Source organism: Quercus suber, unplaced genomic scaffold, assembly GCF_002906115.3.
Source record: "Quercus suber isolate HL8 unplaced genomic scaffold, Cork oak 2.0 scaffold_901, whole genome shotgun sequence".
NCBI lineage: Eukaryota > Viridiplantae > Streptophyta > Magnoliopsida > Fagales > Fagaceae > Quercus > Quercus suber.
Window position 1 is genome coordinate 195,110 of NW_027070326.1, and position 27,460 is coordinate 222,569.

Consider the following 27,460-nt stretch of genomic DNA (forward strand, 5'->3'; position numbering starts at 1 on the left):
GAAACACCGATCTCTCTAGAAACACCCAAAAAAAAAAAAAAAAAAAGAATCAAAGATAAAAAAGAACAACCGCAACAACAAAGAAATCAGAGCCAGAAAAAGAAAGAAAGAAAGAAAGAAGCCGAAGAAGAAAAGAAAGCCAAAAAAGGCATGGGCGTCGATTACTACAAGATTCTCCAAGTAGACCGAAACGCCAAAGACGATGACCTCAAAAAAGCGTATCGAAAGCTCGCTATGAAGTGGCACCCCGATAAAAACCCTAACAACAAAAAAGAAGCCGAAGCCAAATTCAAACAAATCTCCGAAGCCTACGATGTAAAATACCAAAAACCCTTACTTTCTTTTCTCACTCTCTCAAATTTTTATTTATTTATTTATTTATTTTTTGTTGTATAGGTTTTGAGTGATCCGCAAAAGCGAGCAGTGTACGATCAGTACGGAGAGGAAGGGTTGAAGGGGCAAGTGCCGCCGCCGGGTGCCGGTGGCTTCTCCGCTGGGCCGGAGGGCGGAGGACCGACGTCGTTTCGGTTTTCGACTCGTAGTCCTGACGATATTTTCTCTGAGTTTTTCGGGTTCTCGGGTTTCGGAGGCATGGGCGATTTCGGTCACGGAGCTTCGCGTGCGGGCGGGTCCGGGTTTCCGAGGGGTATGTTTGGGGATGATATATTTGCTTCGTTTAGAGGCGGAGCCGGTGAGGGCTCTGTTGCCGCGCCGCGAAAAGGCCCCGCAATAGAACGCACATTGCCGTGTAGTTTGGAGGATTTGTATAAAGGAACTACGAAGAAGATGAAGATTTCTAGGGATGTTACTGATTCCAGTGGGTAAGTCTTGGGGTTTTTTTTTTTTATCACCTTTTAATCAATCACACTGTTTTTGATCTCATTGGTTTCAATTTTTTAGTTCAATTTAGATTCTAGATCTACATGTTTTGTTATGCCTTTTGTTTTGTTTATTTTGTCGATTAAGACTTTGTATAGAATAGATTAGCAGACTGACTCTCACTAGATCAGAGCCGACCCAAAAAATTTTGGACCCCAAAATTATTTATTTATTTATTTTGTCCATCAAGACTTCAGATTGATTTGATTGGAATACTGTTATTGTTGGTGGTGGAAAAAAAATTTATGTGTTTTTTGAGGATTTATAGCAGATTCCAAAATTTTGAAACTAAGGCTTGGTTGTTGATTTTCTGTCTATTCCATAATTTTATCTGAATAATGATTTTGTGCTGGTGTGTAATTTGTACCTGCTTTACTGTAAAGCTTGCTGAGTTATTATAGTTTTACCAATGTGAGGTTTTGGGTGCCAACTGATATTTTCTGCTATGTGTGTATAATGTGTTTTGAGGATTCTGGTGTTTAGGCCTGTTAGTGTGTTATTCATCTATTTTTGCTTTAAAAATATGTATTTCAAGTTTAAAAAGAAGGGTTTCTATGCTGCATAACTCCGGAACTTGCCACTTGCGATTGAAGCGGACTGCATCTGAGCGCTTGTGGGTTTGGCGTGTATATGGTATTTTGCAACTGATATTTAATAAGTTTGCTTTGGTAAGAGCGATATTTTGACAGTGTCTGGTGGAAGAGGCGTGTTTATGTATGAATACATCGTAATGTCACATTAAATTGTGATTGTTTTGATGCAATAAGTGAACATTCAAATTTGTTACAGTTTTAAGTTGTATCTTATTTTTAATCCAGTTCTGGAATGGAAGCTATCTTGATGTATATAGTTAGAAATATGTTCTGGCAGGCAGGGGGGACATACGATGTCATTACCTTTCAAAAGTTCCTTGTTTGTGATGGTGTGCAGGACGATACATGGTAGATATTTGGGAAAATTGTGTTGACAAATACATGTTTTTTTGTAGCATTTTCTGTTTTGTTTTCTATATTGAAAGATCCAGTAGTTGAGATCTTGTTTAGATTTCTGAGCCAGTGAAAAGTCCATAATTAAAGCAAGATGCCTTGCTGTCTATAATTTTTCAAGATATGACCGCAGAAGGAAGAAGCTTACATGGCCAATAGCTTGTATTTTCTGAATTTTGGCACTTTGAGGTCAATAATTGCTGTAAAACTACTAGAACCTTTTGACACTTGATAACCTTTTTTTCTTAACTTTATTCGTAGTACTGTTAGGAGTTTGGGATATTGTCAATCCATGATTATGTGACTTTATTGTGTCTGCTGGGTGAGAGAATAGTTTCCGTGAAACTTTGTAATTACTTAAGGAACTAAAGTTATCAAATATATATGTGCAACAAAATCAAATTTTCTTTCTTTTGTTTTTCTTTCTTACTGTGTTGTTGTTGTAGTAAGTTTGTTTCATCCGTGTTATAAATCTGCTGGGTATGCAAGAAACAGCATTATACACACTAGAAAATTAAAAGAATTGGACAAGAGATCCCTTGCATATGAAATTTCTTTTGATAGTTTGTCTTGACTGGTCTTGGTTATGTTATTTTGTTGTACAGGAGACCGACTACAGTGGAGGAAATTCTTACAATTGAGATCAAGCCAGGTTGGAAGAAGGGGACAAAGATCACTTTCCCGGAGAAGGGAAATGAACAGCGAGGTGTTATACCCTCAGACCTAATCTTTATTATTGATGAAAAGCCTCATAGTCTCTTTAAGAGGGATGGCAATGATCTAATTGTCACCCAGAAGATATCTCTTGTGGAAGCTTTGACAGGTTACACGGCACAGTTGACCACACTTGATGGGCGGAATCTGACAATTCCCATCAACTCCATCATCAGTCCCACCTATGAAGAAGTTGTTAAGGGAGAAGGTATGCCAATCCCCAAAGAACCTTCCAAAAAAGGAAACTTGAGAATCAAATTCAATATCAAGTTCCCCACCAGGCTTACATCAGAGCAGAAAACTGGCATTAAGCGACTATTAACTTCTTCATAAACGCCGGTGGTATCTCTCCCGACCATCTTCCAAACTTGTGTAAGCTTGCTTTTATTTTCTTTGTTGGTTCTCATTCCTGGAAAGAAAGAAAATTCATGCTTTGTGAGCTGAGGATTCTATTAAAACAGTTATTTAGGCTTTTAATATTATTTGTGTTTTTTTGTCTTTTTTCTTTTTCCAATCTTCTTTAAGTGCACAGGTTTTGCCAGACCACTCATGGTTGTAAAATGTTCATAGAACAAAATTTATGTACCCTCGCTTACTATGGGCTTGAGTTGCCATTGGTCACCCTTCCCCTTAGTTTTTCCCCCCTTGTGCTGTGCACCACCTAATTCTGAAGAACAAAAATGGTTGAATTGCTATAACATGCCTACCAGTTTGTGAGATGTAAGCTTTGCTATGATGCAAATTTGGTGACCGGACAAAATTCAACCGTAGAATTAGTTCTTTTCTTATCCAGTTATTTCCAGGCATTTGAAGGGCGCATCTTTAACTTTTGGGGGACTTAAAAAGTGCCCTGTTCTTAATAGCAGAAGTGAGTCAGAACCGTTTTCAGTCAAAATTTAAAACTGCCACCGCCTGGTTTATGTGGAAAGAAACCCAGCTATGGTTGGTGTCTCCTGGGTATAATAGCTAGAGGATGTTGATTGATTCTTCAGTGGTCATTTGAAGTGAATTGTGAATTGCTTTATACGTACTTTATATTTGGAGTATTCAATATATATATAGATAGAAACACACACGCACCTTAATCGGAGAGCATGAGGTTCTGTGGCACGTTCTTGAGATTCTTTATATATATACTTTCACCTCAACAAATATTACATTTATATGAAAGTTTTAGTTTATTGACCGCTCAGCAAAATAATTGTACATTGTTGACCAGAATATTGAAATTTAGCCAAATTGGATTTTTTTTTTGGTATAAGAATAGGAGGGGATATATGTTTTATACTTTGATTATAAAAATATATATTCTTTAGAATATTTTTGTTTCGTACAAATACAAATATGTACGTAAGTTTAACTTATGTTATAGTACTTTTTAGGGGTGTTCGTGGTGTGGTGTGGTGTGGTGTGGTGTGGTGTGGTGTGGTGTGGTGTGGTGTGGTGCGGTGCGGTTTTGGGCTATTTTTAGCACTGTACTTTGCGGTGCGGTTTAGCTAAAATCATTACTGTACTGCATTTTGTTTTTGCGGTCACATGTGCATTAGGCTTTTAATATTATTTGTGTTTTTTTGTCTTTTTTCTTTTTCCAATCTTCTTTAAGTGCACAGGTTTTGCCAGACCACTCATGGTTGTAAAATGTTCATAGAACAAAATTTATGTACCCTCGCTTACTATGGGCTTGAGTTGCCATTGGTCACCCTTCCCCTTAGTTTTTCCCCCCTTGTGCTGTGCACCACCTAATTCTGAAGAACAAAAATGGTTGAATTGCTATAACATGCCTACCAGTTTGTGAGATGTAAGCTTTGCTATGATGCAAATTTGGTGACCGGACAAAATTCAACCGTAGAATTAGTTCTTTTCTTATCCAGTTATTTCCAGGCATTTGAAGGGCGCATCTTTAACTTTTGGGGGACTTAAAAAGTGCCCTGTTCTTAATAGCAGAAGTGAGTCAGAACCGTTTTCAGTCAAAATTTAAAACTGCCACCGCCTGGTTTATGTGGAAAGAAACCCAGCTATGGTTGGTGTCTCCTGGGTATAATAGCTAGAGGATGTTGATTGATTCTTCAGTGGTCATTTGAAGTGAATTGTGAATTGCTTTATACGTACTTTATATTTGGAGTATTCAATATATATATAGATAGAAACACACACGCACCTTAATCGGAGAGCATGAGGTTCTGTGGCACGTTCTTGAGATTCTTTATATATATACTTTCACCTCAACAAATATTACATTTATATGAAAGTTTTAGTTTATTGACCGCTCAGCAAAATAATTGTACATTGTTGACCAGAATATTGAAATTTAGCCAAATTGGATTTTTTTTTTGGTATAAGAATAGGAGGGGATATATGTTTTATACTTCGATTATAAAAATATATATTCTTTAGAATATTTTTGTTTCGTACAAATACAAATATGTACGTAAGTTTAACTTATGTTATAGTACTTTTTAGGGGTGTTCGCGGTGTGGTGTGGTGTGGTGTAGTGCGGTTTTGGGCTATTTTTAGCACTGCACTTTGCGGTGCGGTTTAGCTAAAATTATAACTGTATTGCATCTTGTTTTTGCGGTCATATGTGCGGTGTGGTGCGGTGTGGTGTGGTGCAGTTTAGAGTTTAGCCAAAACCATAATCGCACCTTACCTCATTTTTGCGGTCACGTGTGATATTATGTATAAGATGCGGTTTGAAGTTGGTAAATTTTTCAAATTTTGGGCTTTTTCTCCTCACCTCCAAACTAATTTTCCCATTTTTTAAGGTTAAGTTTTAAATTATTGAGTTAGTTTTTCTTTATTTTGAGTTGGCTTTTTTAGTCAACACTTGTTAGGGTTATTAAACTTTTTTATTTTTTTATTTTTTGAAAATTGGGGTTATTAAATTATTAATATTATATTTAATATTATAAATAAATATATTAATATATAGAGAGGGTGCGGTGCGGTTTGTGCGGTTTTCTTATTATAAAACTATAAACTGCATTGCACCATGCAGTGCGGTGCAGTTATACCATTTTGTAGGCGGTTTTGGTGCGATTTTTGCAGTAATTGCCTTCTATTTGCACCAAAATTAACATCTTCCTTTTATCCACCAAAAAAAAAAATTTTTTTTTTGACATATTCCCTTTTATAATATTAATTAATATTTTTGAGCTTTTACTTTTCTAAATAATATTAATTGATATTTTTTAGCTTCTATTTTTCTAGAGTTTAAGTGCCCATTTGGGATAAGCTTATTGTGGATAATTTATTTTCAAAAGTGATGTATATTTTAATAGGTGAAATTTTAATGAGTATCTAAAAAAGGGTAAAACTTCAAAGTTGTAGAAAGCTATATCTAGATAAGTTGACAAAAGAAGTTAGTTAATAGATTCGATGACCATCTGGTTGCTCTCTTTTCTGGGTCCCATTTTGATTAGGCTAGGGCTTGGGGACTCACATCTAGTGATTCTCTTCTTTTATTCCTAAGCTCTCTTCTTTTTTGTAATTATTGTTTTTTTTTTTTAATGTTTTTTCTTTTCCATCTTTTTTTGTACTTTTGATATGCTAGTGCTACTTTGTATTTAGTAGTTTTTTTGAATATACGTGTTTCTTACCTATCAAAAAAAAAAAAAAAAAAAACTATAGCTACTTTAAATTACAACTTGTTACCACACACTGGTCCTTAACTATGAATATACGTGTTTCTTACCTATCAAAAAAAAAAAAAAAAAAAACTATAGCTACTTTAAATTACAACTTGTTACCACACACTGGTCCTTAACTAGATACAACAATAATGTATGTCTTTGTTGGTTTAGGGTTCTAGCAAAATCTCCCTCCTCCCCCTTTTCCCCCTTAAAATAGAAAATGTTGAAAGCGAGACAACAATCATGACTATCATATTTAGGTGCGATCATAATAATTCTTCTATTATCAAGAAATTAATACTTGAGGAGCTCAGACAAAGATAAATAAATTGTAGTTTAACAAGAGAGTTAAGCCAATTAGATTATGAAATCAATAGTTTAAAACTAAATCAATTTTATATCATTGTTTCAAATGTTCAAACTCAAGACTTATCTTATTTCAAAACTCCATGTAATGGTTTACAACTCTTGAGAATATAATAATTAGCGTACATCCACCACTTCTATCATTTTTACTAATACTAAAATCAATCTCCTGTGAAAGATTATGAATTTTTTTACCAAACTAAACCCATTGAAATCAAGTTGAACATGCACGTAGTTGGTTGACTATGCCAAGAAAAGCATAGAGATTAGAGACAAATACATGTGGGTTCAATATCGAAATCACAAAACTAAGGGGTCACCAATGCTAATACAGATTAGCCAAAAGTGAAAAAAGCAAAAAAAGTACCACATCATATCCTATCACACACCCCCTATTTTTACTATCTACACTCCAAGTCTCCCAAATCGTACGGCTACAAACCCCTCAATCCCATTAAAAAAAGAAAAAGAAAAAAGAGTGGAGATAGTAATTACCTAATATAGCGTTAATTTACAGTCTCTCACAAAAACCCACCTCTCTGTGTTTCGCTCCTCACGTTTTTACATACTTCTCTCTTCTCTGTTTTTCTAAAGCTCTCTCTCTCTCTCTCTCTCTCTCTCGTCGATCCCTCTCCGTACTCTTTCTCTGCAATTCCAATACATCAAGTAAATACTTTTCCTACCTTTAAAATTCAGGAAATAAAAAATAAAAAAAATCCAAAACGCACCGTTTTAGATCTCCGAATTCTGATAGGTCATGGAAATGGCTGCCAGTCCTCGAACCGTAGAGGAGATCTTCAAAGATTACAGTGGCCGCCGAGCTGGTGTCGTTCGTGCTTTAACTTACGGTACTTTACTTTCTCTCTCTACAATTACGCTCTCTCTCTCTCTAAAATATTAATCTGACCGTTGCTTTTTTTGATTCAGATGTTGATGAATTTTATGGACTCTGTGATCCAGGTACTGTGTAATTAGACTTATTTTATTTTATTTTAAATTTCGGTTTTTTTTTTTTTGGTTTGGTTTCCGAGAAACCGAGGGAAAGTTTTGTTTGCATGGTGTGGTTATGGTAATCAGAGTCGTAGGATTGGAATGGGAGGTCAAAATTATTGTAAAATTAAAAAATTGTTCGTTTCTTTTTATGTGGAAACGTATTTTTTTTCCTGTTCAATTTAAATTTTTTTAGATCTCTGGTCTATGAGAACATTTTGATAGTGAAAGTAATAGTAATGCAATTGAAATGAAATGATTGTAATTTCAAATCAAAAAGTCTAGGTCAAATAAACTGTAGAGAACTCAATTTGAGTTTTACTGTTTTGTTATGATCCAAACAGAACTTTTTAAGTGTTTAGTTAGTTAGTTAGTTAGTTTTTTTAATTCAAAATTTTTTGTCCCTTTTGTTTTGCTATAGATAAGGAGAACTTGTGTTTGTATGGGCATCCGAATGAAAGTTGGGAAGTAACTTTGCCGGCTGAGGAAGTTCCACCGGAGCTTCCCGAGCCAGCACTTGGGATCAATTTTGCAAGAGATGGCATGCACCGGAAAGATTGGCTTTCGTTGGTTGCAGTGCACAGTGATTCTTGGTTGCTTTCTGTGGCTTTCTATCTTGGAGCTCGTCTTAACCGCAACGAAAGGTAAAATCTTTCATTCTTTTTATTGTTTCTGCCACATTCATGTGCTCCATATGATATTGGAGTTCATTTGAGAAATCTGATATTGATGTATTTGTTGAGCAGATCTTTGGGCGCTCCTGAAAAATTGAATTCCTTGTTGTCTCTTGTATTTATTTTTAAGCTGAAAATCCATATATAACAAATGGGTCAGCGTCAATATAAGTTGTGGTGGTGACTTTAATTAGCTTTGTTGGCTCTGGGGTTCAAAATGATAGCTTAGTGGTTATGGCATCCTTTGTGGTGTCCCATGTTTGTGGTTCTAACCCCACCTCCTCTCCCCCTCACTCACTATCTACCTATCAAAAAATTATCTTTATTGGCTCTGTTGTACTTGTTGGAGTTGGATTTAAAACTTCAAATGCTAGAAGATAGAGCTTAATGGGTTGGGATTCCATATGCTTGATCTGAAATCTTGTTTCTTCTTTTCTAGACTTTTTTGAGGCATTGTATTGTGCTCTTAATATTTGGGAGAACTTCTATACACACTCAGTCTACTTAAGAACTCTCCTTGTTTAATAAATTTCTTATTATTTGTCAAGAAGAAATATGTGTTGAAAATAGAGCCATTCTAACTTTGACAGGGTGTCCAAGTACTTCCTAATTTGTTTGTTTTTCGAAGTTATGTCTGTTCCTTCTTTTTCTCAATTTTCTTTTACTGAAAGTTTGTCTTTTTGCCTCATGCTATCATTCTGTTGGCTTACAGGCAGCAGCATCAGAATATGTTCCTTTATTCTTTCTCTCAGTGTACCTAATTTCTTACAAATGGATCTTGGTTGTCTGCCATGTTTTTTTCTGTGTTAGTTTAAAAGTTCTAGTATATCAATTTTCATTCCTCACTGCTCTTTGCATTTGATGCAATAGTGATTTACATGGTTTAGTTTGAAGCTCCCCTTCCCCCTCCCCTTGGAGCCAACACTTAACAAAAAAAAAAAGTTTTACTGATCCAAGAAGCTTTTTTGTCATTCTGTTGTTTGGAGATTCATGAACATGGTCTGTGTATTCTGGAAGAATTTCAGTCCTAGAACTGAGGGTAAAAACTATGAGCTTAAGATAACAGGAGTTATCACTAGCTGATTTATTTAAAGAACGATCAAGTAAACATTTTTAATGGAAAGGAAGGTGGATGAAGCTGTCAACTCTCCAACTGCAATGTTGTTTTAAGTTATCAGTACTTCTTATTCTATGCTGAATTTTTTTTTTTTTGGTCACATCTTATAAGTAGTTCAATGATTCAGGTCGAGGGAACGAAAAAAGGTAGATGAGCATGTAATAACATTAGCAGAATTAGTAAAAGGGACTTGTCAATCAAATTGGTGACAGAGTGATTCTAGATAGGATAAAATGGCAAAAAGGATTACATGTGGCTGACCTTGATTACCTGCTTGAGGATCCATAGTTGATTCCAGAGTTTTGGGCCTAAGGTGTAGTTGTTGTTGTAGCATGAACATTTTGTATGTAATAATGATATCATATGCCTTTAAAGTAATCATGGCACTGATGGCTAATTGCTAGCAGATACGTGAATATGATTTTAAATCCCATGCTATGTCATGGCATTCTAGGAACTCCCTTGATTCAGTAGCTTTACTTTTGCTTATATTGAACTGTTGGGACTGGTACAAGAATCATGGTGAGATACTGCATACTAAGGCCATACCTGTTTATGTTCAAAGCCATCTTTCTACTGTTTATCTAAAAAAAAAGCCATCTTATCCTGTGAGGTTGGCAGTTTTGGGTCAGAGCTTGCACATTAGTGGCGCAATGACATTTATTTTACAGTAGCTGAGAAATCTGAATGGGGCTTGACTGAGCGAGTTATTATTTGTAACTATACAGAGAATTTCAGACTCCTTTTTCTCTCTTAAAGTTCTTTTTTTTTTTTTTTTTTTTAACGTCCACTATTGTTATGATCTAAAAGGAGGTTTTTCATGTATGCAAAATTGCATGCCATTTTCCTTTGTTATAATTGTCTATTTAACATAAATTGAGTTGATTTTTTTGACAGGAAACGTCTATTTAGCTTGATCAATGAACTGCCAACCGTTTTTGAAGTTGTTACGGAGAGGAAGCCTATAAAAGACAAGCCCAGTGTGGATAGCGGAAGCAAATCTCGGGGCAGCACAAAGGTTAGAAAGATGGAACTTAAGCTTTTTTAAATTTCTTGATTCTCTTCTATCATTGAATTTGTCATACTTAAGTTAGTGTCTATCAGCCTCTGGCTCTATCTAAGGTTATGTTTGTCAAAATGATAATCAAAATCAGAAAAATAAATCTATAAAAATATACTGTGGGATGAATGATTATGTGTATTCTAAAATGTCAGCGTGCATTTGTTGAAACACTATTCAAGAAATTTATATGATTTAGGCTTGCAAAGCCACCTAATTACCAAATATTGACCTTCTGCAAGAAGAAAGGTTATTGGCATTTGGCATACTGGTTTTACCGTTTCATAGTACTAATGCATGCTCATACCTTTAATCATTACTGGGTTCACTGTACTGTAGAGATCAAATGATGGACAAGTTAAGATTAATACTAAGTTTGCTGATGAGAATTTTGAGGAGGAAGAAGATGAGCATAGTGAAACCCTTTGTGGGAGCTGCGGTGGAAATTACAACGCAGATGAATTTTGGATTGGCTGTGATGTCTGTGAGAGGTGGTACCATGGAAAGTGTGTGAAGATAACACCTGCTAAGGCGGAAAGCATCAAGCAATACAAATGCCCATCTTGTATGAAGAGGGGCAGGCAGTAGTAGTCACTAAAGCCAATGTTGGGAGATGAATAGCATTGTTCCTGTGGCTGACAAAAAAAATGGTATAGCAGTGTTACTTTTTTAAAAGTTATGTATTGAGTTTGCTCTGTAATATTTATTTCTAACAGATTGTTTCAAAGTGGTTTAAAGCCATCTTCCCCGGTGAATCCTTGTTCAAATATTTTCTTATATAATTAGAATCTGTTAATTTGTGTCAGATTCACCAATAACATACATATAGTTGGTGAAGTGCTTTTTTTTTTTTACATGTAAATGCACGTCTATGCATTGTGATTGTAAAGGAATGTGTTCCTTCTGAGTAGACATTAGTTGTCTATATTTCTAATTAATTTCTAAATCCCCATCAGGATTTGTATAGGACCGTTGAATGTGCCCCTATTGGGCCTAAAACTTGACTTTGAAGATTACGACTGCTGCAAAAGATCCAATGCATCAAGGTTAGATTCTTTAAAACTAGCTTTGAGACTGGTGATTCAGTTGAATTGTTAATTAATAAATACTTTACAAGTTACAACCAATGCCAGCAAAGCCCCAACTTATGAAGTAATCCAGCCATTTTTAATGTTTATGAACCTTTGAAAGTAATCAAAAGGTCAAACCTGAAGCATGGAGACAATTATGGAGAGCATGAAGGCCCCTTACTATAGAACAAAGCAACGAATTGGTCCGCGGCCCAAGGTGGCTTCCTTCTAAATACTATGTTTAGACTTAAATCAAATGGATCATAAAAACGTTACATGGGTGTAGGTAACGAATATTCAAGCTTTGTTTGGTTGAGATGATGGACGTGCAATGATAGAAAAGATTTGTGTTTTCTACCGTGTGTATATGGTATAGAGACCGGAAGAGTGGAAATATGGAGATTATATTATTATCATGTCATTATATAAAAGTGAAAGGATAGAAAAGTGAAGGAGTAATGTTATCATTTTCTTCTTAATGGTATTTCCATCCTGTTTTCTTCACAATTTGGAAGTGGACTCAGGTGGAAAACTCCAATTTTTCCTATTTTCTTTCCTCTTCATTTTCACTCCAACCAAACCATGAAAAATTACATTTTCCTCTTCATGCTCCTTCCATCCTCTTTCATTCTTTTCCTTTCCACCCCAACTACACATTGCATTAGACCAGTGAAGAAATGGGACGATTCGTATGTGGCTACGCAAACTGACTGAATGAGTTGGATCGAGTTGATCCATAGGGTCACATGAGTCAGCCTTTTTTCCCCCCTCTTTTGTCAAAAACCATTTTCGTTTTATTTTGGTTTTGGTAACATTTAATCTATTTATACAACAATCATAGTTATACAATCAAAAGCCTTGTGGCTCGGTAATGTTATCTAATTCTCTCAACAAGGAGAACATGAATTGGAATCTCCTTTGTCTACTTTATTGTAAACAAAAAAAATTGTAGTTATAAAATCTATTTTTCTTTTCATTGATAAGAGTATTATATTAAATTTTTTATATTGCACATGAAAATATTGATGATATCACCCACAGATCTGAGGTGCAATTTGAAACCAAAAATACTTTAAATCCAAAATTTACTGCTAAAATTAATTATTTTTTCATAATTATATTATATATTTTCTTACTAAATATTTAAACTTATTTTTCTTTACCCGACATGTTCTATCTTAATCTTTTTTTTTTTTTTTTGAAAGCGTTCTATTTTAATCTTAAAACTCTATATATTTAGATATTTTTATAGGTGATTTAATTTTATTTCATGTTTTACAAACTAACTAGTATACAAGCTGATATTTTGATCGTGGCATCTAGTTTTTATCTTTTTTTTTCTCTTGTGAAAACTATTAGATTGCTCATAATTATTGATTCATAAATTTAAGAATTTTTGTATTTTCTAAATATTTTTTTTTTGGTGGTTATGCTCTTTTATCCTCTTATTTGTATTGGAAAAAACACCAAATGAATATGTTCAAATCTCTAATTTATTTATTAAATGTTAAAATAAAGATCATGATGTGACCCTCAGATAAAATTAGCTCTAGTATGAACTACAGTACCATATAGTCTAATCAAACTTCAACGGTCCAACCCAAGCACCTATGATATTGGGTTGACTTAGAGCACCTTCAACAGGTTCGGTATTCGAGTTTATTAGCTAAAATTTGAAGAATTTGTGCACTGTTCATACTCTAACAGGTTTAGTATACTTGGATTTTTTTGGCTAATGAACAGTAGCCCATCAAGTCTGATGGGCTACTATAGATTAGCTATTGGTTTTTTTTTTCATTAAAAAATTCCAATACTTAATATTTTATCGCTTCTTTTTCTTTCTTCTTTGATTTGTTTCTTCTCATAGAACAATTCTTGCTCTCACAAAACAATTTTTGCTCTCATAAAAAACTAATTTAATTTAAACAACAAATCTAAAATCAAAACAACAACAACAATAGATCAAGAACAGAAAAAAAAAAAAAAATTAGAACAACAATAAAAAATAGAGACGTATGTGTGTGGTGGAGTAGCAGCGGTGAGGAGGAGGAGGAGCAATGGTAGCGGTGTGGTGGAGCAAGTGCGATTTCTCCTTTCTCTCCATGCGTGTTTGTGTGTGTTTGAAGATAATGGTAGAAAAAGAAAAGAAAAAGAGTAGAAAAGGAGAGAGCTGGAGAAAGAAATAGAGAGGGAGGTTCTGGAAGTGGAAAGTAGAGGAAAAAAAAAAAAGAGGAGAGGATGAGATATATGGGTATATGTGTGTGGTGCAGAAAGAACAAGAGAAAAAAAAAAAGAAAAAAGAAAAAAAACAAGGAAACATATGTGGATGAAAGAATGGAAATACTATCACAATATTTTTACAATATTTTCACAATAAATTTTAAGTAACATATTGTTATTAGCTAATATTGGTGAGTAAAAATATAATTTCAGTGGTGGATTCAAATTAGAATTAGTAACAACTTTTCATATAAGAGTTTGTTATAATTCTTGTGAAAGTATTGCGAAAAATGTTGTAAACATAACACTTTTTGTTGAAAAATATAATTGTTGGGAATAAATATAGAAAGAATAAATGATGATAAAAAAAAAAAAAAAGAATGAATGAAGAAATAACATTTAAATGAGATAGAGAATGTGATAGAGAATCTATTGAAAAATGTATTTGAAAAAATAGGTAGTTAATGGTAAAAGACATTGTTCATTCTCTAAATAGTACAAAAATTTAGAGAATCTACTAGAGATGTTCTTACACTTACACATGATGAAGAATTTTTACTTAAGAACTTTCAAACTCATTTCTTTGCACCTTCAGTCCCGGCCTTAGATTTGGTCTCCAAATAATAAGCATAGCTTGAGACACAACTGACAGACTGTCTTTTGGACATAAGATAGGAAAAAGATAACTAAGAGTTTGAAAGTCTTGAAATGCTACTGTTATTACCTGCTAACCTGCCCTCAAAACATTTCTAAGTTAAGAAGAACAGTAAGGCACAAGGCCTAGTGGACAATATCTGGTGGTAGGAAAAGTGTATGAAACACATGTTAGAATTAAAGGAGCGATCGTACAATCCATGATAAAAACAATAAATACAGTAATATGGTTTAAGAAATGTCATTGACAAATAACAGGGAGCAATTGATCTAAATTACCATTGACATGGAAAGCTATGACAATGGCTGAGGCAGCATGTGTACACTGTAACGAACACAGTAGAATATTACAAGCCTATAATTTATAGCCATCACGAACCACAGAAATATTACTCAATCAAGGGAGTTCATTACTTCAATTCCATCCAATCCGGCCATGCTACAAAACAAACAATCACATAAATGAGTTAATAACGGAACAGCTACGTCACTGATAGAAATAGCGAAGAATGAAAGAACTGCAATTACTTTCTTGCAAAAATACGAACAAACAGTAATTAATTCTATTCCTTTTATTCCATTGGTGTTAAATAACATTATAGAAAAGTTTAGGAACTAGAGATACAACAAAATCTCATAACATGCATTTTCACAATATCTTTGTCTTGAATTGTGGTAGGTCCCACTAAAATCTTATTTTATTTCAATTTATTTTGAATTATGATGGAATGATATCTCATTTGTTATGGAAGTTTTGTGACATTTTGTTGTAATCCTAGAGGAACTCATAACAATCACATGCAGACTTAAGAATCCTAATGGAGAGATTGACATTCTTTTCAATTTTTTTTTTCTCATTTTCTCATTTATGTTTTTATTTTATATTATTATTGTTCTTTTACAAACAAGTGAAAATATATGCCCATTAATCAAATCAAATGAGTTTCTGTTGAGATGAAAATAAAATGAGTTAACATACCTAGTTCATTCTTCTTCTGTTTCCCTTCTTAAATTTAAGATATGTGTCTCTAATTGCATTCAATTCATTGACAACAACATTTGTTGGCATCCGCTCATTAGGTGATGTTGTAGAACACGACAATCCAATTTCGAACATTGATATCAAGCAATCTTTTATTCTGCTACTAACATTGAGATGGGGCTCTTCTTCAATCATTGCTCTGTCTTCAATGTCATCTTCATTTCTGTCATCATCAACATCTTCTTCATCCTCCTCAAAGAACATTGATGGGTCAACTATATCCATTACATGTTCAGGCAAAGCCATTGAAGTAAACCTGTGAATGCTCAAACCATCTATGAACATTTCATCGATAGGTTTTTTCCCAGTGAATATCTCTAGCAAGAGTATCCCATAACTGAAAATGTCTCCCAATGTAGAAATTTGGCCACCCATCCCGTACTCTATAATTCAATAATACATTTTCAGTAACAGACAGTAATCTTATGACCTTAGAATTTAACCACTAGTGCATTATGCGTTGTTTGCACATATATCGCAACATACAATTTTGTGGATTTGTGCATTTTTTTTTTTCAAGTGGCCAATGGTGTGAAACATTTTTCCCTACTCAAAAAAGTGGTCTCAAACTTGAGAATATAGTTACATTTGAAAGAATCTCTACTTTCTTTTAATATGAAAAAAAAAAATCTTATTAAACAAGAAATGAGTTGTGCTTCATTTGGTTGAAAAATTACCTGGAGGAATGTATCCAATGGAACCCTTTAGTCTAACTGAAAGGCTTTGACTTTTAGAGGGATTGTTCGATGCTTCAAAGAGGAACTTCACCAATCCGAAATCACCAACGTGGGCTACCATATCTTCATCAAGGAGTATATTGCTTGGTTTAATATCACAATGAACAATTGGTGTTTGGCAATGTTGATGAAGATATTCTAATGCATAAGCAACATCAATGGCTATATTTAGTCTCTGAATAAAGCTTAATTTGTTTCTTTGGTGTTGCTCATCATTTTTTGGATGCAACCACTGGTCTAGACTTCCATTGCACATGAACTCAAAAATTAGACTCTTAAAGTCATTCCCTTTATGATCAATGCTAGAGCAAGCAGAGAAAATCTTGAGGAGATTGCGATGGCGTATACTTCTCAAAGCATTGCATTCATTAATGAAACTTGTGGAAGCTTCTTGTTGTTGAAGGTCCAATACTTTGATTGCAACAATTGCTCCATTTCTAGAAAGAACTCCTTTGTATACAGAGCCAAAGCTACCCGAACCAATCAAGTTGTTCTTAGAAAACCCGTTTGTGGATTCTAAGAGTTCTGCATAAGAGATAGGTAATTGCCAATCTTCAATAGAAGACGTAGTTAATGCTTTGTCTCTTAAATTTTTCACAATAGAACATGTAGGGAAAAAATACAAAAGAAGAAGTGCAAATATGGTTATACAAGTGACAGGAATTATTATTCTAAGTGTAAGAAGCTTCCCATACAATTTAGGATGTTTGCTTGAGCATTGAGATAAATTTAATTCTTGGACACCACCGCATAACTTTTCATTTCCAAATATTGAAATTGCGCTTGCATTTGCAAAAATTCCTTCACTTGGCACTTCACCCTCAAAATCATTATAAGAAATATTGAGATGCTTAAGTGCCAAAAGCTTGCTAAGAAATTCAGGAATATGCCCAGATAATTTATTATGAGAAAGATCTATATCTTCTAAACCTCTTAAATTCTTCAAGGTTTGAGGAATTACTCCCTCAAATGAGTTGCCGTCCAAATACAAGTACTCCAAACTAATACAAGTCTCAAGGGTGGTGGGAATTTTGCTTGATATTTTATTCTTTGAGAGATCTAACTTGGTAAGATGTACTAAGTTGCCCACTTCAGAAGGTATTGCTCCTATAAAAAAATTATAAGACAAGTCCAAAAAAATTGAAAGAGATGAAAGACCCATAACTTGTTTTGGTATTGTTCCAGAGAGATTGTTATGAGAAAGGTTCAGTAAAAGCAAATTTTGGCAGTTTCCTAGGCTTGGGGGTATCCTTCCCTCAAATTTGTTCCCCTCCATGTAAAGTTCTGTCAGCGTAGTTAAGTTACCCAAGGTGGAAGGGATTGGCCCAAAAAAATTGTTATTTTCCAAATATAATACATTTAACTCTTTAAGCTTCCCAAGAACATGAGGGAGAGTACCTCCCAAATAGTTATTTTCTAATCCAAGAAAATATAAGTTAACAAGATTCTCGATCCCAGTAGGGACGTTACCGTGAATCTTATTCCCACCCATAGCAAGAGTGCTTAGCTGGGTGGAAAGGTTGGCTATAGAGCTGGGCAATACTCCTCCAAAATTATTACATAGAAGAGCCAAAAACTCCAAACTAGTACAGTTGGCCAAGAAATTGAGAAAACTCAAGTCACCATCCATTCCCTTTCCAAGGCTATTGTGTCCAAGATTAAGCCAATGCAAGCCTTGCAAGTTTGCTAGATTTTGAGGCACTGTCCCAGTCAGACCATTTTGATCAAGGTCAAGTGCTCGAAGTTGAGAAGCATTTGAAAATGACTCGGGAATAGGTCCTGTGAAATTGTTTCCACTGCCAAAAAATCTTTGAAGGTTAGGAAGAGTAAAACCAACATCTGTTGGGAGGCTTCCATGCAGCTGGTTGTCAGCAACAGAGAAAATGTAAATGGAAGAAATATTATAGATCTGAGGAGGGATGGTACCAGACAGATTATTCACCGAAAGGCTGAAAAATCCCAACCTTGATAGACGGCCAAGTCCACCAGGTACGCTTCCTTGAAAATTGTTTTCAGGAAGCCTAAGGACATACAAAGAAGAAAAATTTCCTATCCAAGCTGGGATAGTTCCTGTTAGGCTGTTCTCGCCAAGATCTAGTTCCACCAACTTTGACAATGAGCTGAGGTGGTCTGGAATCTGCCCAACAAGATTGTTGTAAGCAATGTCAAGCACTCTAAGTTGTGTACAGTAGCTCAGATTAGTCGGAAGTTTACCACCAAAGGAATTCCGGCTCAAATTGAGAAGCTGCAGGCGCTGTAGACACCCCACTTCTTGAGGAATTTCATCGTAGAAGCTATTGTTTCGTAGGTAGATTCCTGTGAGATAAGTAAGATTTCCTATAGAGGATGGTATGGAGCCAGACAATTTCTTAGCTGTCAAGTTCAAAGCCATGACCCGTTTACTGGAAGGGCCACATGTAACACCTAACCAGTTGCAGAAATGAACAGAGTCATTCCATGAGCTCATGATTTGAAGTGGGTCTTGGGTGATCCGATTCTTGAAGTCAAGTAAAGCTAGGCGATCAGTCTCATTTGCAAGAGCAGGAACTGTTTTAGACTTCAAACATGAGCTCATGGACATCAGAAGAATCCCATGAAAGAATATTAACAAAACCCACTCGTAACTAAGACAAGAGTGTGTCATTCTGTTGGGATTGCAAGTTTGAAGCGAGGGATAGAATCTGTTAACAGCGTGTGCTTTCTGTAGAATGCAAAAATTTCAATTAGAGATAACAAAATTATATGTTAGGACATAACTTTCTATGAAAATGCAAAACTTTAGCCGCGCCTATAGATAATGAAATAATAGCATGGATTTTTTCTTTTGCTCATCACAAGAGTGACCTTTACGTAGACAAGAATGACCTTTGGTTTATAAGAAACAGCCATTTTAACAAGGACCTGACTGTCAATTCTGTTAAAATGTGCCCAGTATTGTGACTTTGATAAGTTAATTGGAAATTTCCGTGGAAAGAATTGAAAGTAGAATTCAGATGGTAAAATATCGACCAATTAAATCGGAAGATAGTTATTTATCGAATTCTCAAGAAATATATATTTGAGAGATTAACTCCGTTAAGTGGGAAAGAAAATCAAGAATAGGCCATGTGAAACTTTTTTTTTTTTTTTTTTTGAGGAGGCCATGTGAAACTTGTAATTCTGCCCACAATCATTTCAAGGTTAAGATAATCAATTTTGATAGTTCTTTGGGCTCCAATGGTAACTAGACCAACCTGTAAATTAATGCTTCAAGATAGGAACAGAGTTCCCATCGAATATTACTACTACTTAATCTATGATTGTAGGCTTTTTACTGGGTGAGAAATAAAGTATGAAAGAGTGATGGAGCCAGCATTTTAGTCTAGGGGAGCAAGATTACAAGAACATTAAAAAATAACCAAATAAATTTTAACATTTTTCCTAAGTATAATATTAACCAATATTAATAATAAAATATATCAACAAATTCTAATCTTCTATCAAAATCTATTCTAAACGCAAACTATAATTTACTTTTTCATACTTAGTTTAGTTAACTATAAGTGTATATTTCATATCATTAAAATAAAGAAACACAAATAACTAATTCATAGTTACTAACTATCAAAGTAAGCAATTATCTAAATACATAAATTTTAGACATCTAATTTGTTGCTCAAAATAAATTGAGAAAATAAATCAATCTAAATGTGCGCAAAGTTGTATAGTCTCAATATCTTGATTGCTTTAAAAAGAATATGTAGAATTCAAAATTTCTTTCTCTATCTTTCTAAGTTCTTACATGGCCAAAAAAAAAAAGGTTTACAAAAAAAAAAAAAAAACCTAAATTTTAAATTTGTGATAAAGTCAAGAGGTGGATGATTTTTTTTTTTAAATAGTGGAAGCTTTAGGGTTATAATACATTACAAGGACATTAAGTATTTTTTTTTCTATAAAATATGGGATGTATTGCTATTGGAAAAAGGAAAATTCTGGGATAACAGGGGAGAAGAACTCAAAAAAGTATTGTGAATTGAATACTGAATATTGGTGAAAAGTGAAAATTAAGATAGAATTTTTTTTTGAGAAGATAAAATTAAGATAGAGTTAGTTATAAAAGAGAGAGAGAGAGAGAGAGAGAGAGAGAGAGAGAGAGAGAAAGAGATGGGTGTGTCAGGGACTCAGGGGGTCTTTTCCTTATTATTTTGGTAGTAGACTAGAGTTTATTACTTTTTACTTTTTAGAGAGAAAAATTAGGGAAACAACAAAATGGCACAATATTTCACAAAATTCTTATCATTAGTTGTGGTAGGTCCTATTCTAATATTTCATTATTTTATTTTATTTTGACCTATGATATATTGAAGTCTCAATTGTTATGAGAATGTTATGACAATCTATTGTGTACATAAAATGACTCTCATTTAAAATAGATATGCTTTTTGGTTTTTATATGCTGTCAATGGTTGGTTGGTTTAAATTGGAAAATAATTTTGTCCTTTTGTTTATTTTCCACTAATATGTAACTCGTGCTTATGCATGAAAATGATAAATTGTAATTGTGCTATTGATGTTAGTTTGAGTTATTAAACATATAAGACATAATTTGACTAGGATATTTGGAGGTACTAAAATAGTTTTTCCTTGCAATTTTCATGATATTGGTTACACCAAGTTTCTCATTACATTGTTATTACGTATATAATTTTGAAAAGGACAAAATTTAGCTACAAATTTGGTTGTAGCCTAAAGCTACAAATTTACGCAATAAAATAAATATTACTAGATATTTTGAAAATCTAGCTATTGAATTGCATATTCTTTACGCTTTTAATACATATATTAAATTTTGTGTCAATCGAATATTATTTATTATATGATATATAAGCTTATATTTTATGCATAATTTTAAACTACAAAAACTTGCAATTTAAACAATTTATTAATGACATAACTATTGATCTTTAATTTTCTAGAAATTTTACAAGCATGAAGGATATAAGAAGAAGATGTCGTAGCCTAAGGCTACAATAAATTTTGTAACTAAACTTTGTCATTTTGAAAATCACTATTGAACACTACATATACAATAACAATTCACAATTATTGTCTGTGAAATTCTACTAAATATAACACAAAATAAATTAATAAATTGGTTAAATAGTGTCTCCTAAATTAAATGGGAATAAATGAATGAGATCGTTTGGCTCAATTATAGTTTGTTACGTTCAATATCTTTACATACAAAATATCTGAATAGGAAAAATGTAAACAATATGCTCATTAGTTTAGAGAAAAAAATAATTGTAAAAATCTAAACAATTTAATTTGTATGGAAAGCTAATAAAAGCAAAATCCAATTTTGATTCTTATTGAATTTTCACTAAACTTTGGTTTTAAAAAAGCAATATATATATATATATATATATATTACCTAGTTATTAGTAATGGACCATTTTGATTCCAATTACATAAATGACTTATAAATTTGAATTATTTTTAGTTATACAAAAAAGAAAAAGAATCATAAATATAAAATCTTTCAAACTCTTCTTTTAATTTTATAGATAGAGTTAGATATATGATTATGTTTTTTTATGGTTTATTTATATTAGATTTCTTGTTTTCTACACTAAATTAAATTATTTGGCACAAAAATTAAAAAAACTTAGATTAGATGGGACACGTGGCGTAAAATTAAGCTCTAATTGAAATCCAATTTTTACACTAAATTAACTCGGCACAAAAATTTAAAAAATTATATAAAATGGGAAACATGGCACAAAATTAGTCTCTAATTTGAATTCCAATTTAAAATCTAATTGGATTTTTTTCTTAGTTTTGTCTATATATATAAACTAGCATGTAACCCATGCAAACGCATGGATGCATTTAAAATTAAACAAAATTTTTATTATAAAACTATAAATAATTAGTCAAATTATTATTTTAAAAAATAGCATGTAACACATGCATTAATGCATACATATAGTTAAATTTAAAATTAAACATAATTTTTATCATAAAAATAAAGATAATTATTCAAATTATTTTTTTAAAAAGTAAACGTAGTTAGTTACATATTAAAATTCTTACCTAAATTTAATAATACTTATGATCATTTTTTTTTTCTAATTTTTAAAAAGATAGAACATGTGGTAATTTTTGTTGTGTGGTGATTTTTATTGAGTATATGTGATTTTTTTTTTAATTATATATTTTATTTTATTTCATAGCTCATTAATATTAGATTCTTAATATTTTGCACTCATTAACTCACTTGACACAAAAATTAAAAAGCTTAGGTGGACACATGACACAAACTTAAGTGGATAATTATAGTATGGTCCTCACATAAATTTAAACATAATTTTTATTATAAAAATATAAATAGTTAGTCAAATTATTTTTAAAAAATAGCATGTAACATGCATATGTATGGATGCATTTAAATGGAACACAATTTTTATCATAAAAAATATAAATAATTAGTCAAATTATACATTTTTTAAAAAGTAAACGTAATTAGTTACATATTATAATTCTTACCCAAATTTAATACTACTTATGATAATTTTTTTTTTCTAATTTTTAATAAGATAGAATGTGTAATGATTTTTATTGAGTATATGTGATTATTTTTTGTTTTATTTTAAATTTTATAGTTCATTAATATTAGATTCTTAGTATTTTGCACTCATTAACTCACTTCGCACAAAGATTAAAAACCTTAAGTGGACATATGGCACAAACTTGAGTGGAAAATTAATTATAATATGGTCTCTACATAAATCTAGACACATGGCACAAAATTGGGAACTCTAATTTGGAATTCTAATTTGAGTTTTTCTCAGCTTCACATATTATTATATATATAGATGAGAGTATATCATTTGCAATTTGTGCAAATATTATATAGTTGGTCCATTTGTAGCTGCTTGTTAAGAAATTAGGACAAAATCATCGGAAAATAGAGAATTGAAGTAGGCTTAAGGACATGATATGATTGTTTTTATTAACACAATATTTTCTTGTTTGCTAAAGGGTTAAAGGTATATATCGCCTCTAGAGTACAGTTAAGCCATAATTTTACACGTAACAAATTTTAAAAAATCGTATGAATTTCTTTATATATGTAGTACCCCATTTTTTTACTGTCATTTGATTTAGCATTAAAATTTAAATGTAAAAAGATAATTTTGGTATTTTATAAGGATAAAAACATCATTTTGATTTTTGACTAGGATAATTTTAGTAAAATTTAGACGTTAAATGCGGTATGCTGGTAAACCGTGGAATATGAGAAAATTTATCGTGTATCCGATATTCATACTATGATGGAAGATATAATGATATATGTATTATAAAGCAAAGGAGGGATCATACGTACCGGACAGACAGTATTGACTTAGACTAGTTGAAGAAGTTATAAGTCCCAATACTGATGATGGCCATGTTTGCTAACTAGGACTAGGAGAGATTCCATGTGAATTGTCCAGGAGAAGCTAAAGAACATTACAATTTATAAAGAAGAAAAGTGCACTATTGAGTTGGTGAGGAATTGAAAGTAAAATGAGAATTGATAGAAAGAAATTGGAGGACTGGAGGAGAGCTCCCTTGTAAATTGTCCAGGAGAAGCTAAAGAACATTACAATTTATACAGAAGGAAGGGGTACCATCAAAGCTGGGATAGTTGCCGTAAGATTGTCTCCATCAAGACCCAGGTCCACCGAGTTGGTGTGGAATTGAGAATCAAATTAGAATTGATAGAAAGGAATTGGAAGTAAAATTTCTAGATGCTGTAATTAGGTGCGGTAGGCGACGACCCATTTCTTGAGCCCTGAGGAATAATTTTTATCAAGAAATATGTTTTATTTATTTATATATTCTTAAAAATTATAAAAGAGGTTAGTTCACAGGTTTATTTACAGCGACCGATTGAGTTAAGGCAACAAAGGGTTTTTTTTTTTTTTTAATTTTTAATTTTTTTTTTAGGGGGAAGGCAACAAAGGTTGGTATACTGTTGGTTTGACGTCCAAAAAAAAAAAAAAAAGAAAAAAAAAAGAGAGAAGAATTGCTATAAATTAATGGACGAGGTAAAATTTAGTCACTGTATTATAAATGAATTATTTAGAAATACAAGTTGGGGCATCGTAGACACTTTATTTTTGATTTCACAACTATGAAATAAAATCTCATTCTTGAACAAAATTGTACCCGAGGACAAAATTATCATTTTAGAAGTTCCAGGATGCTTCCTAGCTAACTAGGTGAGCTTCCTTATGAATTGTCCAGGAGAAACTAAATTGAGAACATTACAATTTTTTTAAGAAAAAAAATGAACATTTACAATTTAGAGAAAAGAAATGTTTGGCGTCAAAGCTGGGATAGTTCCTGTAACTTCAAGAACCAATTACACGGTACACCAACTAAGTTGGATTGGAATCGAAAATCAAATTAGAATTGTTAATTTTTTTAGAAAGGAATTGGAAGTCAAATTCAGGTGCTGTGAAAGTGTGGTAGGCTATAACCCATTTCTTGAGGAATAATTTGCCTGGGAAGAGTTTTATTATTTTTTAATCACGAAAGACACTAGTTGTATAAACAAACAACTACATATATATTTTATTTTGAGCGATTAAATTTGAGGCGTTGTCTCCTTCAAGTACTTGTATAAACAAGCAAATTTAAATTTTGAAAAACATATATATTTTAGTTTGAGGGAAGACTAATTACAATAAAAGCATACAATGAAAAACTACAAATATATTAATTTATAATTAAAATTAAAAAAGAAACTTTATTTATTTATTGATATATGATAACTGGTATTTTTTTTTATGTTTCCAACAAAGATGTTTAAGGATTGAATTCATCACCATCCTCTGTTGTTAAAACTATTAATTTATTTAATATATATATATATATATATACACATACACACACTTTATTTGTTAAAATATCTATTCCTTTTGAGAATAAATAAATTATCTTTCAATATGATCATCAAAGTGTGGAGTAGCCTAGTGATTGATGCTAAAACTATAGAGCATTCACATCGGTGTGCTAAAAAATATAGCTTTTAGTACCTCAAACACTTTATCTATTTTAACACCACATTTAACAATACACTTAACATCTCATCTTTTACTTCAGCACATCACCGATTAAAATAATATAAAATATCCACCCGCAAAAGAGAGAATGAGAGGCTGAGATGAGAGAGAGAATAAAAACCAATAAAAGCAAAATTGACAAAATTGACCTGATTGTCAATTCTGCTAAAACGTGTCCAATACTACTGTAACTTTGATAAGTCATTGGAAATTTCCGTGGATGTAGAATTTAGATGTTGTCAGGGACGGAACTAGAATTCGTAGTTGGAAGGGGCCAAAGTATAAACACAAAAAAGTTTATGAAAATCAAAACTAATATCTACTCAAGTTTTGTCGAATTTCACCCCATTTATTTACATTATAATCTCATATTTTCACAATTTGGATTGATTTTGATTTAATTGGTGGTAATTTTTTGGAATTTTGTTTGAATATTTTCATGAATTGGGACATCAACACTAGAAGCAATTCTGCATTATTAGCTTTAAATTACTTGTAATTTTTTCTCTTTAAAAAAAAAAACCAACTATTATAATAATTTTCCCATCATCAACCATTCAAAAAAAAGTTTCATTATTTCCATATTATACAACTCTATAGTTTCAAAATTTAGTCCAAAAAATAAACCAAACAAACCATACCCCACAAGCTACAACAACATTAATGTTAATAAATAATTTTCCAAAAATAGTTAATAATTCATAAAACAAACCAACAAACAAGCATTATCAATTAATAATATTTATTACTAACCACTGCATACATTTGATTCATAATTTCCACAAGCTTCACTTTTTGATTGCCAGTTCCAAGTTTTTCTATTCTTTTTATTTATTTATTTATTTTATCTCATTTGTCCTTATCTGGCCATTTTTTTTCCCAATTCAAAGTCAAGACTCAATCACTATTACAAATGATGACTTCTTAAAAAATACACAGTAAACTCACACACACAGAACACATTGCACTATCAGTCTGTCACAGTGGCAAAATAGAGAATTAAAAAGTATACAGTAAACTCACACACGCAAAACACGGCCAAAATGGCCAAATACCACAATTTTTGAAATTTTTAGCAAAAAACCACTGTTTCGGAAATAAATGGCAATCTACCACTTTTTCCAGTACTCAAGTTTGGTGAACTCAAGTACCCTATTTTATAGTTCCACCATGGCTGCTAAGCTAGAAATTGGCGATTAAAAAAAATAAAGTGGTACTCAAGCTTAGTAAATTCGAGTACCATGCAACACAATACTTGAGTATACCAGGCTCGAGTACCTTTTATAAAAAAAATAAAGAAAATTTTTTTTCTACGGTACTCGAGTTTACCAAAATCGAGTACGTTGTAAATTTTTTTTTTTTTTTTGCTTGAGGATAATTGACAAATAAACATAAAGATAAAAATTAGTAGCTTTTATATGTTTTTATATATTTAAATAGAAGCATTGTAAGATATATAGATTTTAATTTCAAAATATGAATTTAATTTCTACATTGATTAAAATTGTTCATTGTTTTCTCATAAAAATTGTTCACTATTTTCTATATAAACTATTTCTACGATTTTACATAAAATTATTTTCTGTTCAGCATTATTTAAAAAATTGTTCACTCTCTTTTCTGCGTAAATTATTTTCTGTTCACTATTTAAAAAAATTGTTCACTGTTTTCTCGTAAAACACCTAGTGAAATCGTGTTTTCTAAATTTAAACGTCAAATCTGAATGCTTTTTCATGTTTAAATTTCACAATAATTGAAAATCCAAATCTGTATGTTTTTTCATGTTCGAATTTCACAATAATCGAATCTGTTTTTCTGCATTGATAAAATCTATTTTGATACACACTTTGTCAAAATTATCCAACAATGATAGATTGTGATTGGTTGTTTATCACTTTCTAATAAGCTCACTATTTTTTCTGCTTCACCTACAGTCTACCATGTAGAAGTATAGAACAAGTGCGACAAAATGAGTAGAAATTAGAGATGATTTGAATATAATGAATCGTAATGTATTAAAAATTTCCCTTTATTACATTTTATTATTATTATTATTATTACTCCTTATTTAGTTTATCTAAAAAGTTAAACATTTTTGGGTTTATCCAAAAATCTATGCCACAAAATACATTGCGGGAAATCTAGACCAAAGAATTGCCAAAATAAAAAATTGAGCAGCATTGTTGCTGTACTTAAATAAGTTGTCATAAGCAGCATAAATTACCAA

The 27,460-nt window shown here is 32.3% G+C and overlaps 4 protein-coding genes across 5 annotated transcripts; 2 read left to right on the top strand and 2 right to left on the bottom strand.

The window, feature by feature from the left end:
- Positions 1 to 3,080, top strand: LOC112019781 (uncharacterized). The gene is made up of 3 exons (XM_024052304.2): positions 1 to 315; positions 397 to 821; positions 2,471 to 3,080. Exons 1-3 carry the CDS (start codon positions 151 to 153, stop codon positions 2,910 to 2,912), a joined length of 1,032 nt encoding a protein of 343 aa, XP_023908072.1. The 5' UTR covers positions 1 to 150; the 3' UTR covers positions 2,913 to 3,080.
- Positions 3,081 to 7,086: 4,006 nt separating this feature from the next.
- On the top strand, positions 7,087 to 11,220 carry LOC112019782 (PHD finger protein ALFIN-LIKE 1). Its single transcript, XM_024052305.2, has 5 exons — positions 7,087 to 7,422; positions 7,502 to 7,534; positions 7,986 to 8,208; positions 10,253 to 10,373; positions 10,755 to 11,220. Exons 1-5 carry the CDS (start codon positions 7,332 to 7,334, stop codon positions 11,001 to 11,003), a joined length of 717 nt encoding a protein of 238 aa, XP_023908073.1. The 5' UTR covers positions 7,087 to 7,331; the 3' UTR covers positions 11,004 to 11,220.
- A 3,293-nt stretch (positions 11,221 to 14,513) lies between these two features.
- LOC112019763 (probable LRR receptor-like serine/threonine-protein kinase At3g47570) lies at positions 14,514 to 24,072 on the bottom strand. 2 transcript variants are annotated; one of them, XM_065768181.1, is made up of 5 exons: positions 23,508 to 24,072; positions 18,065 to 18,839; positions 16,079 to 17,934; positions 15,339 to 15,784; positions 14,514 to 14,798 (listed from the first exon to the last, which is right to left on the bottom strand). In XM_065768181.1, exons 3-4 carry the CDS (start codon positions 17,766 to 17,768, stop codon positions 15,339 to 15,341), a joined length of 2,136 nt encoding a protein of 711 aa, XP_065624253.1. In that variant the 5' UTR covers positions 17,769 to 17,934; positions 18,065 to 18,839; positions 23,508 to 24,072; the 3' UTR covers positions 14,514 to 14,798. The 2 variants fall into 2 exon arrangements, with proteins under 2 accessions (XP_065624253.1, XP_065624254.1); XM_065768182.1 differs by lacking the exon at positions 23,508 to 24,072 and having other exon boundaries at positions 18,065 to 18,275; positions 18,353 to 19,031.
- Positions 17,797 to 19,027, bottom strand: LOC112019771 (LRR receptor-like serine/threonine-protein kinase EFR). Its single transcript, XM_065768178.1, has 3 exons — positions 18,983 to 19,027; positions 17,905 to 18,839; positions 17,797 to 17,839 (listed from the first exon to the last, which is right to left on the bottom strand). The coding sequence occupies exons 1-3, from the start codon at positions 19,025 to 19,027 to the stop codon at positions 17,797 to 17,799; spliced, it is 1,023 nt and encodes a 340-aa protein (XP_065624250.1).
- Positions 24,073 to 27,460: the final 3,388 nt, after the last annotated feature.